General features: G+C 44.6%; 1 protein-coding gene across 7 annotated transcripts in view; it reads left to right on the plus strand.

Moving 5' to 3' along the window:
* Nucleotides 1–15177, plus strand: part of DDX31 (DEAD-box helicase 31) — a 52523-nt gene that overhangs the window by 28831 nt on the left and 8515 nt on the right. For 4 of the 7 annotated variants that reach the window (XM_037399226.1, XM_037399223.1, XM_037399224.1 and 1 more), the window contains 2 exons: nt 4808–4919; nt 10204–10384. In XM_037399226.1, the coding sequence (XP_037255123.1) occupies nt 4808–4919; nt 10204–10384 (293 nt within the window). The other 3 variants (XR_005106084.1, XM_037399228.1, XM_037399229.1) reach the window with 3 other exon arrangements.

Raw genomic sequence — 15177 nt, forward strand, 5'->3', positions numbered from 1 at the left:
TTTCTAGGAAATCATGATTTGGCTTTTGAAAAGTGGCAGGAGAAAATGCCTGCTGAATGTTGTTGAATGTCAGAGCCCAGTACTTGCAGAGGTCCAAAATCTTTGATCTGTTTGGAAAATTCTCACCTGAACATCTCGGTGCCTTTGTATGCCTGCCTTTGGAACAGAATAAAAAGCAAAAAGTCTGTCTGCTACCAGGACTGATCAAATTGGTATTTCTACCACGCTTTCAAAGTGTAAAATACTCTATGCATCTAAGCACAGAATATTGTAAATAGTCTTGTTTTGTCTGTCTCCTTTTTCTTTCAAAAAAAACATAAAACCAAACCATATTTGAAAGTATTGCTCTGGTTTTTGCTCAGCCGTGCTGCCTGGGCATGCCCTGCCGTGCCAGGTGCTGTGCAGGAGTACGTGCGCAGAAGGAGCTGGTGCCTTTCGCTGGCATTCGGAGGTGGGATTGAATTCTTCTCTTCCCTCTGCCATCAAAGTGAATGGGATTTGGCTGTTGGCTTCACTGGAGCTGAGATGTATCCACTCTGGCTGTAGGATGGTCTGAATCTGCTACAGGAACTTATAAATACAGAACAACCTCTTTTTGTATGACTGGGAATCTGAAAGGATGGGGACTGAGAAATAGAGTTTCTCTTTATGGCAGAAATTCTGTATCATTTAGGGGGGATGAAATTACAGTAGTTCTGTCAATATCAAGTAGGCTTCTTCAGGAATTACTTGGAAAATATATTAAATGCAATAAAGGATTCATTCTGTTTATTTGCTTTGTATTTTATTGCCATCAGAGGCTCTGAAGTGGTCTGCAGTGCTTTCTCAGAAGCTGCAGGGGCATGTTTCCAACTTTTTAGGAGGGTTAATCTCCCTTAAATTCTGCAAGTTTGCCATAAAGACAGCACAGCAAGCTGGGAATGCAGTGGGGCATTGCATAGGGCAGAGAGTGACTGAGGACTTGTTGTGAGGAGCTGTGCCTGATCCGTTTGTGATGTTGCCATTTGAGAGGGAGTTAGCTTTGCTTATCAGCAATCCATGCATTGAGTCATGTATATATTATAGTCATGCACACAGGAACCTCATTATGATGCTCTTCAGTTCTCATTGCCTCAACTGAAGTCCATTATAAGTACCACATTGGAACATGTATTTTTTGGGCTTCTTTGTGCAGCCAGGGACCAAGCTGAAGTGCCTGTAAAATGTATATTTTATATTTAGGTATATAAAAAATATATGTGGCTATGTCTGGGTGCGTGAATGTTCACCTGCCTACAAAGAGAATAAATTTGATCTTTCAACTTTTATGGAGGGGGGCAGGGGGACTTGGTGAGTTCTAGAGAAGGTGTGTGGAGGTTAGTAAAAAGTTGTTATTAAAACAAAATCCTTCATTTTGTTTTGAAGTATAATGGAAACAGGAGATGTTACAGCCTGGCTTTTTGGTGCTTTTTTTTCCATCTTTTTTTTTTTTTTTTTTTTACTGTTTCAAGAACTTTTCTACCTCAGTCTAGTTATACTGTATTTCAATTCCTTCTCCTATTAATATATTCCCTTAATGAAATCAGAAACTTTCAGTACTTATCCCAACCTCTCAAACCTAAAAACTGCTGTCCTTACAAAGTTTCCTCCTTCTGAAAGAAATAAGTATGTCTTTTCCTGGTGTAGTAGGTGTTTGGGGGAGTCCCCCTTATGTCCTTATGAACCATTTAAATAACATTGCATCCAGGCCTGTTTCTTTGTTTGGCTTATAAATATTGTTGTTGATCACCATCATTGTGCTAGTGGTTAGGGATCTGCCAGAACAGGTTTAAGCAAACACAAGATAGAAAAAGTTCGCCTATCCCACTATTTCTCCATAATGGCAATAATATTTCTTACTTAACAGATGTAACAAATTCATCTAGATGGAGAGTTGGTCAGGCAAACCTCTGGGGTAGGCTTTTATCTTTTGGGTCTTGGAAAAATGCGTAAGGTCTCCAATTAATTGTCCTGTTCATCCGAACCAGGATACAAGCAGGGTTAAAGCTTGCTTGTGTGAGTAAAGCACATAGGATGGCTGCCAGGGCACTTCCAGTAGCACTGTTTTACTTGATCTGTCCAGACACTCACATGGTGTACAGGTTTTATTTTCACAGTTTGGCTCAGAGTCAGTTTTAAATTTAGATTTATTTTTTAATTATTAATATCATTATTGTTTTTGTTTGGTTGGGTGGTTGTTTTTTTTTAGATGAACCTCCCTGGAAGGCAGGAATCAAACAGAGATTTTTTTTTATTTTTTTTCATGCGCATTAGGGGGCAATTTTAAAATGAGATCTGTCTCAAGGGGCTGAGGGGGATAAAAGACAAGGTGGAGATGGGAGGAGGGGAGAAGCTGTTTTCCGAGTACATTATGTTTCCTGCCATTTGCTTTTTTTCATTTATTTCTCTTGAACTGACCTCACACTTTGGAAATTATGCACCTAGGTTTTTATCCCTCATTTTTGTCTTACTTTTTTTTTTTTTTTTCCCCCAGCACCAGGCAGAAGAGATGCCTCATTTTGAAACCTAAAGGGGGGAATAAGAAAAGTCCTTTGTAATATATTGCCATATTATCACTAAATCCCCTGACAGTTGTGACACAGAAGCAAGTCACCTGTCACTTAAGCTTGAGGTCTCTTTAATTTTCTCCTGGAATTCGCACCAGGCTGTCTTTAATTTGAGGCCTTTATTGGAATTCTGAAACCTTTCTGCCTCCCCGGTGCTCAGATCTATTCTGAGTGCTGTTACAGAATGTATACAATAACCAACAGAGGGATTCAGAGGGGGCTGAAGCACTGTTTATTTAACACTCTGGAGGGATTTTCGTGCTTATTCGGTCCTGGCTACCCGGCTTTCAATATCGCTTTGACAACCGTTATGCCCTTCTCATTAATTTTAAACAGTTAAAACACAGGAAAAAGAGAAAAAGTTTTCATTATTAAAGTGCTTTACTTTTTAATAACAGAGGATTCTGTCCGCCAGGGGAAAGGGCAAACCTCACTAATTTCACATTCATATTAAAAAACGCTGGGAAGGTGACACTTGGTGCTGCCAGGAGGCTTAACAAAAGGAAAGTGATGGGGGCTAGGAGGAGCAGGCGGGGCGAGAAAGTTTTATGTTTCACGTCAATGGAAACTTGTTAGGCACAGCGACAAGTGTCCACTTCAGGAAGGCAGCCCCACTCGTAGTTTATTAAACTTTTACAGAGGCCCCTTGACTGGAGGCTGTCTCAACTGATTAATAGGCGCCCGTTAAGCCAAACTAAAAGGTGTCTGTGAAGCGAGCTGTGTCAAGTCTTTCTGGGGTGGATTGGGAGACAGACAGCAGAGACCAGAGACTCTTCACGGAGCCTTGAAGTGCCCACCCACCGTTGTCTTTGGAGATACAGATGGACTGTTAGTCCAGGTAGGGAGTGAGCAGGAAGGCTGGTCCCCATGTGCATTTGCTTTGCTGAAGAACAGCCCATTGGCTGGAAGCTGTGGGATCCTGAGATCAAAAGAGGGCACTACAGGGAGTTTAGGCTATGCTGGACGTCTGTCTCTGGGCAGGTTTGCTGTTAGGCTGTAGAGCGGCAGATCTGGGTCAGCAAACATTTTCTATAGGGTGTCAGCAGCTTCCACGATGCCTGGGGTTCACAGTGTGAGTGTGACACGGTTCCCCTGGACTGGCAGTGGTGCAAAGGTGGTGCTCGCAGCTGCGAGGGAAGGAGGGGTTTGCAGCGGGGAGGAACAACAGATTCTCGCCTTGGCACAGGCCTGGTGTGGAACCCTGGGAGCTGGATGTTTGTGTTCAGTCAGCCCGGGTCAGATGAGGGGTTGCCCAGTGTCAAGGTTCTGCCGTGGATCTGGCCTCTTAGACTTGGATGCTGGTTCCTGTCTGGGTAGCTTTGGAGAACTGTGGCCTTTTCTTAGGAGAGGTTCGCATCCTTGGATGCTTGGGTTTGCACTTTGCTGTCACCTTTCCGTCAAAAATTCTCTTGTTTTCTTGTCCGTATTTCCTTTCTCTGCCTGGGTACTTGACAGAGAGAGAGACAGCCTCTTTTCTCCTCCCAGTAACAGCTTGCTCCCAGGAGTGTTTGCTTTCCATTTCCTGAACTGCATCCTACGGTCTGATCCTGGCAAAGCTTGAGCACATGCAAAGTTGGCCTTTTGGTCTGAGGAAGTATCTTCTGTCATGTCTTTGGTCTTATTCTAGAGGAACCACATGATGGCAGTTACAGTTAAGAATCACTTGTTGACCCAGAAAAAACTTCATGGAGGCATCAACAGCGAGAAGTTCGTTTAGGTGGCTTTGTTCACGGAGACTGATTTTGGTCCGTTGTCTGGAGCTTGAGGGTGAACAGAGACCTCCTGCCCCATGAGTGCCAAGAAGAGACCAGGTGTTTTGAGGAACAGCACAGGGGAACTCGCAACATCAGTCTAAAACTGTTAGCATAGAGTCTGGGGGCAGTTATTCCAAATAACTCCAATGGAAATAAGCAGTGATATCTGGCCTGTTGAATCTGGGAGGAAAAAAATAAAAAAAGGCAAAGGAAAAAGATATGTGATAGATGTTAGAAAACACAAAATTAAAACTGATTTGCTCTCCTCACCACACAGTGCTCACTGGCTGCTTTGACTTTAACATCTTTATCTGTATTTTTTTTCCTCTAGTAATATTGAGAGGATTACCTTTGTTGGCCCCTGGGTGGTTACTGTGTGATTTTACTGTTATTAAATCTATTGTAAACTGCTTCATTATTCCTGACTCAAATTCTCTCTTTCCTCTAATCCTCCCACCTCCCTTGCAGAAATCCTGTGGCACGGACCCTCAGGAAGTCCGGGAGCGGGCCACAGTCTTGCAGACAAAATTTGAAAATTACGTTCACTCCAGCGAGGGGACTGTCCGGTGGGCAAAGAAAGGTCAGTGTGGTTCTTTTCAGATTATTCCAGAAGGACTGACATAAGCTGGGGGAACACTTCAGGGAAAAGGCCTGGAAGAAACATTTTGGGGCTGCTGGGCTCTGTAGGGGGTTAAGATGGGCCCAGAAGGCTTTGTGATGATATTAAATGCTAATTTCTTGCATTCCCATATTACGTGAAAATGAGGTTTAATCTTGGCTTTCAATAGGATTCACATCTGAGGGCTCTGACCCTATCACATGAGTGAACAGATTACATGTGTTATGCTGGGAAGGTCATGGGTGCCCAGCTTAACCCCATGCTGGTGCAATACCCATTAGGTGCTTTCAGTTTACACCAGGGATGAGTTTGAAGCCTGTAAGACAAGATACCTTGGGAGCAACTTTTAACAGGTAAGGATCTTAGGCTGGAGGTCGTTGTGTGGGATGGGAGAAAAATGAGAAAGAGAGCAACTACTCAAAAAGGAAAGAAGGAAAACTGGGATGGATTTAATAATAATTGTAGCTAGGTGCAAGTCTGGGATTTGATCTCCCATTTGTGCCAAGCAGGATGTACCGTGGTTGTCACTGGGCAGTACAAGAAACTCTTCCCTTCTGCTTCTCCGCCTGGGAAATCCAGAGGAAGGTGGATTCTGAGGAAGGATGAAAAACTTGCTGGGGACGTGGTAGGAAAATAAACACTAAGCAGTCTCCTGAGAAGAGCCAAAAAGGTGGTGCCACGCAGGCCCTCTCCTGTGTGCTGTCCCATGGCTCGGTGAGGCTGATCTTGGGGGCACCTGCGAACTGAATAGCTGTTGTAAAGGGGATGCAGGAAGTCAGGCCCCAAAGATCCATGACAATTACTTGGAATTCGGTTATTCAGTATTGAGACGAGTACACAAAATGCAAATTCTTTATGCAAGAGACTAAACCATTCTTGCTCACAATACGTAGCAGTAGTGCCTTTCCCCTTTTTTTGAGTCTCCTCTTCCCACCTTGCTCCCTTTCGGAGGGTTTTCTTTTTCACCTCATTTGTTACTTTGATCTGAGTCAAATCCTGCTGTCTGAGCTTGTGTAGAAATCCTGTTGATTTCAGTTCTGCAGCATTGCCAGTTAGATTTGAGGGAGGGGTCCTGGTGACATGAATTTTAATGGTCTACGTAATTTCTGTTTACCATTATATCTACCTGCTGTATGCGTGTGTGTACAAGTGTACCATATGGGCTGTGTAAATCACATACTAAGGGCCCCAAAACCAAATGGGGAAATTGGCCTTTGAGCTGTACAGTGTCATCACTGAAACTGGGTAAGGGAAGGCTGTTCTCAAGTTGGAAGTTAAGCTCAGCATTAAAATTGTTTGGAATCATGCAAAGTGATTGTTCAAGAGGTCAAAGGTGCTGTGCTTTTCTGAACGTTGTACTAATCTGTTAGGTGATGACACAGCAGAACTACTAGAGTTTGTACTGTAACTACCTGCTTACCCAAAATTATTCTGCATGCTTTTAATGATGCATGGCCATATTGATGAGCGAGGTATTTGAGTTCCTACTGTTTCGCTCTTTGCTCTACCTCCTGCTACTGCATCTCACTGAACTGATTTTTACCCTGCTTCAATGGTTGCAGTGCTGATTATTTTTTTTCATCAGGATTTCAAAGGATCTTTCTCCTACAGTGAAAATGTTAGATGCTTGCTACACGAGCAGCTTGCACCCATGTTCAGGTGTGTTGTGCTACTTGACTGGTGTAATTACTTTTATAGCTGCACTTTTAAGTCCACAGTCTCAAGGTGTGGGACAAATATGATCATAATCCTTGATTCTGCATGGATGAGCTTCTTGTTGCTCCTTATTGCTGGGATTCCTTATACCCCATGCAAACTTTAAACCTGAAATGACTGTGACAAGGAGAACATCTGAATGGCTCTGGTCACACTTTGAAAACCTCTGTGGTTTCTCTCTCTACAGCGTATGTCACTACGTGCACACACATCCTCTCTGCACACTTGTTGCTGACCTCAGCACTAGTAACTTTTTTAGCCACAGCCAAGTATAGAAAATAGATCAGGAAATGCTGAAATGTTGCGCATCCCATTTATCTTGTACAGGAGCACTCCACCTCTTTTTCCTACTCTGCTATCTACATATGCAAATTTTCCACTGCTGAGTGGCTTCCATAAGCCCCCTCTTCCTCCCCTCTGCGCCAGGCATCATGAATAATTAACATGGCAGCTGGCTTTTGCTTTCATGGCAGACAATCAATTGGAAACTGTGCCAGAGATGCATTTGTTTCTCTCTCTTTTTCTCTTTTCCCCCATTTTCTGACCTAGTCAATGTTAATAAGCAGTGTTTCCATTGCAGCCCGCTTTCAAAAGGCGAGTGGCTCCCTGCCCACTCACCCCTTCTGCCTCTCAGTCCCGTGTTTTCCAAACTCAAATCAAACGGTTCAGTGAAGGTGCTGCCCTTCAGACTTGACTGACTGGTCGGTGGTGAGGGTGGGAGGAGGGGTACAGCTGGGCCCCGCTACCTGCAGGACGAGCCTCGTGAAGTGTGGAGCTCCTCTTGGGAAACGGAGGACCCTCACCAAAGGGTTATGTGGTGATGGGTACTCGGGTTTGGAGCTGTGGGGACAGGTAGAGCTTAGGAGATTCCGATCCTTCATGCCGCTGGAGTTACAGAAAGGTGAAAGAAGCAAACCCTGCTTTTCTCCTCCGTGTTTCCCCATTTTTTAGCCAATAGTTGAGCATTTTGCCTTATCCCTTCCATCATCAGCACCCGTGTGTTGGGAAGGACAGCAGAGTTACAGGAGCCCACTGCTGTGGCACGGTGCTTGAATCTGTGCCGGTTTGGGTGCATCCTTCCTTCCTGTTCCCGCATGCTCTGGGCGCTGGCAGAATGCCTCCACCAGTTTATCCGACCGTGCGGCTGCGGCTGTGCTCTGGGGCCGGCGCTGGGAGCTAGCTGCCAGCTGAGTGCGTGGTGAACAGGTTATGTCACCTGTCTCACTTCCATATCTCATTACCCTCTTGTCCCCTGTTAAAAACAAACAAACAAAACCTAGCTAACCATCATGTGTAGCATGCCTTGTTGGGGTTTTTTATTTAACTTCCCACACTTAACGTTTCCTATAGAGAAGTGGGAATGCACGGGTGCAAAGGACAAATCTAAACCCACTCTCTTAAATGAGTGCAAGCCTGAATCCCACCCCAGGCCAGTACACGTTGCCTTACTCCTGTTGGTGTGGCAAAACCTCTAACAGCTCAGGCAGTTTGCTCCTGTGGCATTAAGATGAGGGACCCTTTATGTGACTTATGGCCTGACCAGCACTGTGTACCAGTCTTTTTGAATTGTTTTCATAAAGCGCTATCTCTTTGATCACAAAATTATAAAAGAATTTCAACTTTTTTGAAAAATAAAGCTTTTGATATTTGGCGGCTATAATAAAAGCTGGACAACGTGACTCTGACAACACTGAGAGGTCTCAAAACCCGATATTAAAGATTTTTAAAAGAATCACACCCATTGAAGGTCTTCATTTCGATCTCACGGGTGCTGTAATGAGCGTTAGCAGCTCGGAGCTCCTCAGGGGTAAGGCAGCTGCATGTGCTGGGGTCTCGTCCTGCTGGTGCGGCAGAGCTGTTAGTTCAGCTCTGGGTTAGTGTCATGCAGCTCTACCTGGTTTTGGGGGCCCTGACTCAGACCAGATGGGGCAGTTGTCTGGCAGGGCTTTGGGAAGAGGGGGGCCTTTGGCACTTTGATTCTCTCACTCTGATCTGGGGAGTTAGGAAAGGCTGCTGGCACTGTCTGAAGAATTGTGGGAGGTGAGCTCAGCCTTCATAATAACAGGATCCTTAGTACCAACCATTTCCAATGCCGTGGGAGACAGCTCTATAAGCTCCAACGGGACCAAATCTGGAGCAGGAGCAAGTTCGTATTGTTCCTTTTGAAGAGTTACACCTCCCATAGCAGGTGAATTTGGCCAATAACTTTATGAAAAAAAGCAGCAGAATAGGGGTTTTTGAGAGCATTTGAGCTGGTTTATAAGCCCTCAGAAAGATGGCCTTCAGATGAGACACCAAGATGGAGTATTTGGAATTTAGTATTCTCTTTTTGGGAAAACACAGGTCTCTTGATGCTCAGATGCCTCTAAAAGAGTGGCACTGTGAAATTGGGAAGAAGGTGCAAAAAACTCAATCTTTTCTTCTCATCGATTGGGAAAAGGAGTTCGCTTTACTCAGTAAACAGAGCTTTGATGGATTCCCTGGGTCCTTCCAGGAGCTGATCTGCTAAAATGACATTTTTATTACTGTTCATAAACTCCAATCTCCGGCTGCTGCCAAGAGATTAGACATAAGCTGTGGGCAAACTTGCCGGTCCAGTGGCTCAACAGGCAAGGGCAGGAGAGGTTAGAGTTTAGAGCTTGCTGCTGTCAGGGGTCGAGAGGGAGAGGAAGATGCAGGAGGTGGCACAGTGAGGGCTGGGGGGCCACGGGAGGTTGAGCAAGCAGAGGAGCAGCGGGGGATTGAAGGGAAACATTTTCTGAGCCGTAGAGTTTCCTTACTAAAAGTCCCTCTATTCCCCATAGCAGAGAGGACAGCCTGGGTGTAGTTAATGCTCTGGGTATGTGGAGGAGCAGTGGTAGCGTTCATTTTAGTGGATGATCGTCTTTAGAGCAATGAGCCCTGAGGGAAGGGCATTACAGGAATATAAAGATGTGAAGGGAAATTTGCACACAATTCTATTATTTTTCCCTTTTGAGAAGGTGAGCTCTGTTCTCACTGTGATGATAGTCAGGAAATCCATCTGGCTCTTAGATATTTATAAGGGACTAGCTGGTAACTGGTGAAAAATGCATGGACTACTGGGACTGTAATACCAGAGGAGTCTTCTTATGCCATCTCCATGCTTCTCTTTCCCTCTCTTCATCCCTGTATCTCTATTCCCTCTCTCCCCTTATATGCTACCATTTGATGTCAATGACTTTTCTTGTGAGATGTGCTACAGCCATCACCCTTTGCGGCAGAAGGGGCATCCCTGCAAGAGGCAAACCTACTGCAACTTAATGTAGCTTCGTTTCAGTTCCTAATGCTTCTCCACCACCTACCTTCTCCTTTTGGGATTCTACTAATACTGTACAACCTTCAAATTTTTAACGTACCAACCTTTTCTACCAGCTGCTGACCAGAAGGTGTCCCAAAGGACAAGACCAATGTCCTTTCAGCTGGAACAGCTGAACCTTTAAGTGTATATATATAAAAATGCAGTAGCAAACAAGAATTCACTTTTTTTTTTTTTCTTCCCTCTCCACAGCACTGCAGTCTTTCCTTTGTGCCTATACCACCTATCCCAGGAACCTCAAGCACATCTTCCACATCAAATCTCTCCACCTGGGTCATGTGGCCAAGAGCTTTGGCCTGAGAGATGCCCCCCAGAACCTGACTGCTCTTCCTACTGCAGGCTCAAAGAAGAAAACCAAACCAGGACGAAAAAGGTAGGCTAACTTGATGTTCCTGAGCTGAGGAACACCGTATTGCAACCTGTGGTGTACCTTGCTCCTCAAGATTGTTATGCTTGCTCCAGGTATCAAGTCATAGAGCGGTTTGGGTTGGAAGGGACCTTCAAAGATTGTGTAGCCCGGCTCATGGGCACGTCATGTCTGATTGTTCCCAAGAGGCTAAATCATGGTGAACCATTCACTTTAGGTTGCATTGCTCTCTGAGCTGTTGTTTCATTCCCCTTTTTCTAATGGCTTTAGGGAGCCTAATTGTTACATTTATTAAAACAACTTAGTTGGGACATTTGAGTGGGAATTCAGTTTAAAAAACCCAAAAAGCAACAAACAAAACCAAACCAAGCAGCTCACTTTGTGGTTTGACTTCTGATAAAGATGCTGTTTTTTGAAGGAAGCTGCTAATTCTGTAGATGTACCTATATAGATCAGCCTACGTGTTGTTGCAGCTTTTCAATTTTCTGAGCACTTGAAAAACACCATCTTCTATGAGTCTTAGGAGCAGAAACAGCCTAATTTTTACTTATTTGTACTTCACTCAAGTGACCGTGAAGGATGAGGAAGGGTACAGGCAGTGTTCCGGAGTGAAGCATGAGGCTCTCCATATATTGGAGTGGTTCTTGCACGGGTCGCTCCAGCAGCAGTCCTGTTGTCATGGCCAAGCATCTTTGTAGTAGAAGCTGCCAGATATTTTCTATTTGCATCCCCACTTCCAGTTGCATGGTCCTACAGAGGACTGTGATCCCTGGCTCAGAACTGACTGCCGTAGCAACTCTTTGGCCTCATCCCTGTGTAGGGAAAGGCTCTCACAGATACAGCTGTGCTTATAAGTACTTGCTGTTGGTGTAGGGCATGGGATGATAAAAGCGTCAAGGAAATAGCAGAGAAATTAATATTTCCAGTTCTCAAATTTGAAGTTGACCGTCCTGTGCATTGAGCAAGGCTGTATGAGTGCTGATTTATCTCTCAGGATAGTCTCTTCCTTCCTGGTCTTGACAAATAGCACTGCATCAGGAGCAAAGCATGTGTCTTACTGTCTTTAAAGGCCTTCTGTGGCCTCCTCTGGCCTTTTTTTATCACCTTTTCTACACTAGACAAGCAGTATTTTGTAAGCTTTCTCCTGTAGTTCACCAGCAGTTTCCTGGCTGTTAGATTTGCCACAGGACAAATTGTGTCTATCCTTGCAGAATGGTCAGATGCAGCTTCATAAGACGACATTAGATTAGTACCTGAGGGAAAGGGGAGGACTACAGTGGTTTTGTCGGGTTTTTTTTAGTTATTAGTTGTATGATTGACTGTAGTTATGTAAGTAGAAGCCCAAATCAAAGCACAGGTCTGTTGGTAGAAATGATCTTTCTACAAACTTGTGCTCTGCTGCCTGTAGATTTAAGTAGTTCTGGCACAAGCATTTCTGCAAAATCATATGAAATCTCCCAAGAAGCATTTGTGGCAAACCTAGGGTTACAGTTCTTTCCCCTTTAGTGCACGGACAGGGCTGTTCCTAGGTTCTCCTGCCCTGTGTAAGGAATTTGAGACTCCTGATGCTTCTGGAGGAGCAGAGCCCTGAATCTTCTTCTCTGCTTGAAATGGAGCTGAAGGTGCTCAGTACGTCCAATCCTTGCTGCTATGAGTTCCTTTCACAGGGTAGGTAATCCTCTCTTTTGAGATTACAAATGTTAAGGGCTCACTGACTTCCCTGGCACAACAGCAGGATATGAACCTCTGGCTTGCCAGTAAAATCACTGCAATAATTCAAAAGAGGAAAATCTTTTTTTCTTTTATCAGTATCAGTTGTGACTCTTTCCATGTAATTGTTGCTGCAAACTTTATTAGCAAACGTTAGCCTTGCGATTAAAGCACTAATCCACATAATTGTTCCTGGGCTGGTGACATCTCTTGCACATGTACATATCCGGGGGGGGCGGGGGGGGGGGGGGGGGGGGGCAGGGAATGCAAGGGGAAGGGATTTTAAAATGAAAAAGTTAGAGACCGCATTGTCCTGCTTTGAGAAGCCACCAGGGACAGGCCACCGATCTGCCTCCTGCTTCAGCTGACCCTCACCAGCAGATGGGCAACAGGATGGGAATGCCCCTGTGAGCAGGGGATTTAACGGAGCTTTATTTCAGGAAGAATAGCCTGATTAGCCGATAAAGAGCATGTAAGATGGTATGGGGTGGGCTTTGATGTCTTGCTGGCCCAGCAGGGTGTCGAGCTATGACTGACAGTAGCGTGTCACAGGATTACTTGGCCTGCAACAATGCCTCTCTCTGTTCCTATGATGTTGCTACTCTGTTAGAGCTACTTTTTCCCTTGTTACGAACCTCTTTTAGACAGCGTTCCTCCTCCCCAAGTCTTCATCCTATTATAGTACAGACAAGCTCAAGATACAGTAGGTAGGTTATGCACAGGATGCATGGAGTTGGGGGACGTGGAGGTGTTAGAACAAATGGTCTGAGAGTGATTTGAAATCTCATTTGCACGTGGATCATATAATTGCAGCTCAGGGAAAGTGGGCAGACTTCGCACAGGTTTGTCATGGCTCAAGCTGCAGATTTCAAATCTGTGAGCATCTGGAAAGTTAAGACCCTGCAGAAATAGCCAGAGTTGTGATGTGCAACAATTGTTCTCGCCTGTGAAACTTGCTTCTAATCAGCTTTCTCTGTGTGTGCTTTAAAAAGAAGAAGGGGGGGGGGGAAGATATTAGTATTTATAGGATAGCTTAGAGAAAGTGAATATAGATTCAAATTCAGTCTTCACTACCATAAATTCAAGATAGTACTGTTAACTTACAAATAATTGCTTTTGATTTCACACTGACAAAGCAGAAAGCAGAATTTAGCCTGCCATTTAGGAGACAAATGGGTTTTGATTGTAAAATGCAAGGCTTGAAATTACAACAGCGTAGTCACAGAGCAATCTTTTTAATTATATTTCTCACGTGATGCTATGAGTGTTGGTTGTCGTATTACACATTGTCTCCAAACATCCAATACTTGGTTTTAATCAGTCTGCTCACTAAAGCCTCATCTCTCAGCACCTGCCCAGAGAATAAAGAACAGGCAGTCCAGGTTGGAAGTGGGGCAAAAGCAATCATTAAATGTTTCCTTAAGAGGACAAAGAAAACTTTTCATTTCTTTTGAAGTCTCCTTTTGTGCTTAGCACCTCCTTAGAGAGCCTGCTTGGTGAAGGTGAGACAGGAAGACAGAGCAGCCAGGTGTGTGATGGTTCAGTGCTGCAATGTGCAAGCAGCCCCATCCTGAATGCACATGTAAAACTTTCATGTATTTTTTTTAAACCTCTTTGTGCAAACCAACTGGCCCCTTAGCTGTAGTGGTTCCTGCAAAACCTGATCTGAAGATGGAAAAAATAATTGCTCGTGATTTTTTGGGGAAAATTGAAATGCTCTATTTAGGTAAGAGATAAGCACATGAACCAGATACTGCATATTAAGTTACAGTACATCAGCTTAGTAAGTGTCTAGGCTCATGCTTTTGCTGAAGGGTAGACGCAAGGAAGCTGATCTCACTTCCATTGAGGGATTAACTGTCTTTCGGTCACTGCAGAGAGGCAGCACACACAGGAAGGGGCTGACATGCCAGCTAGACATGTCTTTTGACTTTTTCACAATGCAGATGCGGAAGACCCATTGCCATTCTACCAAGCAATTGCTGTGCTACTCAAATATTTTGCATTTTGGATCAGTTGAGGTTTATGGGATTTTGTGGTGACCGATGGTCTGTTTTCTCCTTTTGAACTCTGGAAGACTGGTGTATGATCCCAGAGGGCTTCACTGTAAGGAGGAATTGCCACTTAATTTGCCTTGTTTATGAATTCAAGCCATTACAAAGCAAGAGGTAAATCTTTAAGTTCAATAGATTCCGTGGAACTCATCGCCACAGGATATCTACAAGTGCTCAGAAAGATTGAATTTATGTATGAGTATTCATTGGTGCTACATCATGTGCAAAAAGTGAGTATAAAAATTAAGGTGAAAATCCCCTCATGCTTCAGAGTTTAAGTCCAACCCTTAACTGAAATGGGATCAAGAAAAGGTGTCCAGGATGCTTGTTTGAGGGCAACGTGAGGCTGCTCCTGTCTGTCTGTAGAGGGCCTCATCCGCTCGCTCTTCCCGGCCGGGCAGCCTGTAGCAGACCCCCACTACGATGTCAGCTGGCCTTGCCCTCCCTTTACTCCTGACCCCTAAGCTCTCTCAGTTGGCTCCTCATCCACCCCCAGGCAGGATGGCTTTAGAGTGAAAGAGGGCAGATCCAGATTAGATATTAAGAAGAAATTCTTCCCTGTGAGGGTGCTGAGGCGCTGGCACAGGCTGCCCAGAGCAGCTGGGGATGCCCCATCCCTGGAAGTGCTCCAGGCCAGGTTGGACGGGGCTTGGGGCAACCTGGGATAGTGGCAGGTGACCCTGCCCGTGGCAGGGGGGTGGAACTGGGTGATCCTTAAGGACCCTTCTGACCCAACCCTTTTTGTGATTCATATCATTATTACACTGCCAGCGCTCTGAATATGGATATCATCATGCTCTTAAGGTTTTGGCTGTAATATTATGGTGCTAATTTATTCTTCAGCATTTAGTGGTCAGATAGAATTAGACTCCTGGTGGGAAATACACCTTGTAACCCTGGGTGTCCTCCCTCACATGGCAACAGCAGCAATCTCCTTTGGGTGAAAGCTAGTAGCCTTTTACCTTCTCTCCTACCTCATATCTTTGATTCCACTTTTGAACGTCTTGGCATTGACAATTTTGGAAAGACTAATGC

This window comes from Falco rusticolus, chromosome 9 (genome assembly GCF_015220075.1).
Source record: "Falco rusticolus isolate bFalRus1 chromosome 9, bFalRus1.pri, whole genome shotgun sequence".
Taxonomy (NCBI): Eukaryota; Metazoa; Chordata; class Aves; order Falconiformes; family Falconidae; genus Falco; species Falco rusticolus.